Source organism: Dermacentor albipictus, chromosome 10, assembly GCF_038994185.2.
Source record: "Dermacentor albipictus isolate Rhodes 1998 colony chromosome 10, USDA_Dalb.pri_finalv2, whole genome shotgun sequence".
Taxonomy (NCBI): Eukaryota; Metazoa; Arthropoda; class Arachnida; order Ixodida; family Ixodidae; genus Dermacentor; species Dermacentor albipictus.
The window spans coordinates 64,970,686-64,971,102 of NC_091830.1; the positions used below are offsets into that span (position 1 = coordinate 64,970,686).

The window sequence follows — 417 nt, forward strand, 5'->3', positions numbered from 1 at the left end:
ATGGAGAACATATGCCCCATCTACCTCATTTCATGCATGGGAAAGCTCTTCGAACACATGGTGCACGACCGCATAACCCACTACCTCGAAATTAACGGGCACCTAACGGACACCATGCTCGCCTACATGCAGCAGTTGTCAATGCAGGAAGTACCGTTGCTACCCAAAGAACTCTTCGATCACCTTGACAATAGAAGCAAGTACTCCATACTGGCAGTCGACATTCCGGAGGTCCTTGATAACAACAGCCACGACGCGATCCTCAACAACATCGAAAGCACCGGTTGCGGCACTAAGACCTTCACACACATCAGAAACTTTCTGAGGGCACGCACGGCAGCCGTCGGGATCTGTAACATTTCCAGTGAAAGCTTCGAACTTCCCAACAGAGGTACCTTGCAAGGGTCGGTCATCTAA

General features: G+C 50.4%; 1 protein-coding gene across 1 annotated transcript; it reads left to right on the forward strand.

The window, feature by feature from the left end:
• Positions 1 to 417, forward strand: LOC139050336 (uncharacterized). Its single transcript, XM_070526570.1, has one exon. The coding sequence runs from the start codon at positions 1 to 3 to the stop codon at positions 415 to 417; it is 417 nt and encodes a 138-aa protein (XP_070382671.1).

Coding starts and splice junctions, on each gene's coding strand:
- LOC139050336 (XM_070526570.1), top strand. CDS start 1: ATGGAGAACATATGCCCCATCTACCTCATTTCATGCATGGGAAAGCTC.